General features: G+C 39.3%; 1 protein-coding gene across 1 annotated transcript; it reads left to right on the top strand.

Moving 5' to 3' along the window:
* The first annotated feature begins 1,755 nt into the window (after nucleotides 1–1,755).
* LOC106298811 (probable LRR receptor-like serine/threonine-protein kinase At1g69990) lies at nucleotides 1,756–3,909 on the top strand. The gene has a single exon (XM_013734947.1). It carries the CDS (start codon nucleotides 1,874–1,876, stop codon nucleotides 3,668–3,670), a length of 1,797 nt encoding a protein of 598 aa, XP_013590401.1. The 5' UTR covers nucleotides 1,756–1,873; the 3' UTR covers nucleotides 3,671–3,909.
* The last annotated feature ends 445 nt before the right edge of the window (nucleotides 3,910–4,354 follow it).

The raw sequence follows: 4,354 nt of genomic DNA, 5'->3' as shown, positions 1-4,354 counted from the left end.
TTGTTGATTTCTTATCTATTTCTCTACATGATTAATCTGAAATCCAATATGGGTTTAAGAGGAATCATGGAGATTAGTGAGTAATCACCTTTTGAATTCATGGGTTAGGGAGATCAAGGGTGATTAGGTTAGTTCTAGGATGTTTTAGTGTAGATCATTCTTGTTCCTTGCTAGTAGAGTATTCATAATGCATCTTCTGAGTTGGCCACTCAAAAGTTGATTGATAGGCATTTTCCACCCGAAAGGTGTTTGATGAAATGTCTGAGACAACTTTGCCAAATCCATTTGTTGTTAAAGGTGCTAAAATAGCTAATAGACTTGTTAGTAATGATTGCTTTCATATTATTCAACCAAAGACATTTGATGTTTGAGATATGTTAGCAAATGAGCATTTATCTAGACATAGAGCTTGCTTAGAATTGTGTCTAGGCTTAAGGTCGATAGTTTGATTGATCATTTGTCATCCTTAGTTCGAAACTTGATCACCCAAGGTCTAATCCCTATGCCCATGAGTTCTCTTTTCCCGTAGTCAAGAAAGTATCATTCTGTAATTGCTTTCTAGTATTAGTAGTAGTTTAAAACTCATCTAAATCATTGGTTGCACTTAGATTAAGTGAGTACTTGCATTCTCATTGCTTCGAATTCCCTCAGAACTGGTTCGATAATCATTTATACTACAATATTTGTCTTAGGAACCTTGAAAACTCCTAACATCAAAGATACAAATAATTCATATCCTTTATGAAATATAACTCACCAACGATAATTAAATATTTTTTTTTAGTAGGTTGCAGGAGACATGAGTCTCCTACTCTTTATTTAGAACAAAATAGAAAAGTTACAGACAAACTTGTCGAGGTCTAGAAACCCCTTAAATATCCTCCAAAGAGATAGCACCAACACTATCAGGCACAAGCTCAAAAACATGCAAACCCAATGATAAAGAAGAAGCATAGTTAGCTAATCCATCTGCTAGACGATTAGCCTCCCTATACACGTGCGACACCTTAACTAACCAGTCTCTTGATATGAAGCCATAGCACAAACTTACTAGGAATGACAGAGGATTAGAGTCGTTAATCCCTGTCTGAAGAAAGTCCACCACATTCTCTGAGTCCACTTCCAGCTCTAACTGCTGATATCCTCGGTCCCATGCTATACATAGACCGTAATATACTCCCCACAATTCTGCCAAAGGTGCTGAACAGATTCCAATATTAAAGGCAAAACCTCTCTGCCACAAGTTGAGGGAGGTTTTGCCACAAGTTGAGAAAACTTGCGGCAAAACCTCCCTAAAAAGCAAACAAGTTTTCTCAACTTCCCAAAGTTACATAATTTATTTTTGAACTATTACGGAGCCACCATAACATCGTCCTAAAGCGACAAAGAGTTCTATCGATAACAAGTATAAGAATACGCTACGCCCATCTCATACATCTTCATAAGAGTTCTATCCTGAATTCCTGATAAAATTTTAAATAATGATGATATTTGAGGTAATAACTAGTTTACCATACAAATTATTATAGAACTGAAACAAATGATTCTTGCGCAGAAAGTGCTTTGGCACACCCACACCTACTTTTGTTATCTTTCCTTTTCGATCAAGACACGAACACCTAAACTGAAATATGATATTCTTACCTCACAAGCTCCTATTAACGACGTCGTTTAGGTAATTGACTTAACGTATATATAAAAAAGGCAATCTTTATATTTTTTTAAAAAAGTGAGAATTTTTATTAGTTTCTTTTCCACTTTCAATGGTTGCCTTCCACAACGCTAAAACAGAGTCAATGGCCGTCTTTTCGCCACAGAAGCAAAACGAACAAGAAGAAGAAGAAAAGCACTGTTCTTTCTTACGAAACCCATCATGAAGAAGATGATGTTAATCATCTTAATTATCTTCTTCATCATAATAATCCTTATCTCATCATCTTCCTCTTACGCAGAAGACGACGTGCTCTGTCTCAAAGGCCTCAAAAACTCACTCACCGATCCTTCAGGCCGACTCAGCAACTGGTCTTTCCCCAACTCTTCGTCTTCCTCAATCTGCAAACTCACCGGAGTCTCTTGCTGGAACGCCAAGGAGAATCGCATTCTCTCCCTCCATCTCCCGTCAATGCAACTCGCCGGCAAGATTCCAGAATCTCTCAAGCTTTGTCGCAGCTTACAATCCTTAGACCTCTCCGGTAACGACATCTCCGGCGAGATTCCTCCCGAGATCTGCTCGTGGCTTCCTTACCTCGTCACGTTAGATCTCTCCGGGAACAAACTCTCCGGCTCGATACCGTCCCAAATCGCTGACTGCAAGTTCTTGAACGGTTTGGCTCTTAACGAGAATAAGTTAACCGGTCCGGTTCCTTTTCAGTTAACCCGGTTAGACCGGCTCCAGCGTCTTTCTCTCTCCGACAACGATCTCTCCGGTTCGATTCCCGCCGATCTCTCCCGTTTCGGAGAAAACGGGTTTGCCGGAAATAACAGACTTTGCGGGAAGCCGTTATCTACTTGCGGAACGTTGAACGGTAAAAACGTAACGGTCATTGTCATCGCGGGCGTAACGGGAGCTGTCGGGTCGTTGTGCGTCGGGTTCGCCGTGTTCTGGTGGTTTTTTATCAGAGACGCGAGGAGGAAGAACGGTTACGGCGCCGGAGAGTCTAAAGACGATGGTGACTGGATCGGTGTGTTGAAGTCGCATAAGCTCGTTCAGGTGGCTCTGTTTCAGAAACCTATCGTGAAGATCAGATTGGTTGATTTGATTGTTGCTACGGATAGTTTCGGTTCCGACAATGTCCTTGTCTCGTCGAGAACCGGTGTTTCTTACAAAGCTGATTTGCCTGATGGGTCTGCACTTGAGGTCAAGAGGCTTAGCTGTGGGTATGAGGTTGGTGAGAAGCTGTTTAAGTCGGAGGTGAACAGGTTGGGTCAGATCAGGCATCCGAATCTGGTTCCGCTTCTCGGGTTCTGCGTTGTGGAGGACGAGAGGTTGTTGGTGTATAAGCACATGGCTAACGGGACGTTGAACTCTCGGTTGCGAGGTTTGGATTGGCCGGGTCGGGTTAGGATCAGTGTTGGAGCGGCTAGAGGGCTAGTGTGGCTGCACCATGGGTGTGAACATGCGTATTTGCATCAGTACATTAGCTCGAATGTGATTCTTCTAGATGAAGACTATGATGCTCGTGTTATCGATTATGGTTTGGGGAAGCTAGTGAGTTCTGCTCGGGACTCTAACGATAGCTCGTTTAGTAATGGAGATTTTGGGGAGGTGGGTTACGTTGCGCCTGAGTATGCGAGCACTATGGTTGCGTCATTGAGTGGGGATGTGTACGCGTTTGGGGTTGTGCTTCTAGAGATTGTTACGGGACAGAAGCCGCTTTCGATTAACAATGGTGAAGATGGGTTTAATGGGAGTTTAGTGGATTGGGTGAATAAGCATTTGAGTGACGGTAGAGGCAAAGATGTGGTTGATAGATGTGTGATTGGTAAAGGATATGATGATGAGATGATGCAGTTTTTGAGAATCGCGTGTAGCTGTGTTGTCACGAGGCCTAAAGAAAGACCATTGATGGTACAAGTTTATGAGTCTTTAAAGAAGTTGGGAGATCAGTATGGTTTCTTCTCAGAGCATAGTGATGAGTTTCCACTAATCTTTAACAAACAAGAACACTAAGTTAAAACTTTACCTGTGCTGTGAGTATGATGACTATGCTGCTGCTTTGTAAAGTACAAGGATCATGCACTCTTTACTCAATTCTTTACCACATACTTACCCTAAAGTTTTTCACTTTCATCTGTGTTTTTTTTGGTTGTGTTGTATATTTCTCTTCTCTACATCCTGTGATGCATGAATGTACATACACTATGGGATGGTTTTAAGTTGTAACTTGTAACTTGTAATAAAATGAATTTTGTGTCTTAATTGAATCAACTAGACCCTGACCTCGCGCGCGAGTATGAATTTTCAGTTTTTAATTATTTATTTTATTAAATGATGTATTTGTAAAATTCATTCATATTATATTTATTAAATAAATATTTTTTTTTTGCATCTTAAACTATCTATTTTTTTACAAATGTGTGATATCATATAAAAAATATAAAAAAATGAGTATATAGAGTTAATTAGATAATTGTAAAAAAAGAAAACAAAAATTTCGTGTGCGATATCATATAAATAATGATCCGCCCAGTTTACAAAAATCATGATTATTTTATGTGTAATTTTTTTTTATTTTTACCATTTCCTTAAAACTATATTAAATTGTACATATTATAATTAGAATATTTTTAATATCTTTACCTTTTATTTGAAATGCAACTCAAATTTTTTTAACAATTATAACAAAATATTTAA

Source organism: Brassica oleracea, chromosome C6 (genome assembly GCF_000695525.1).
Source record: "Brassica oleracea var. oleracea cultivar TO1000 chromosome C6, BOL, whole genome shotgun sequence".
NCBI lineage: Eukaryota > Viridiplantae > Streptophyta > Magnoliopsida > Brassicales > Brassicaceae > Brassica > Brassica oleracea.
Note: the sequence above shows the minus strand (reverse complement) of the source record. Positions and strands in the feature narration are given on the sequence as shown.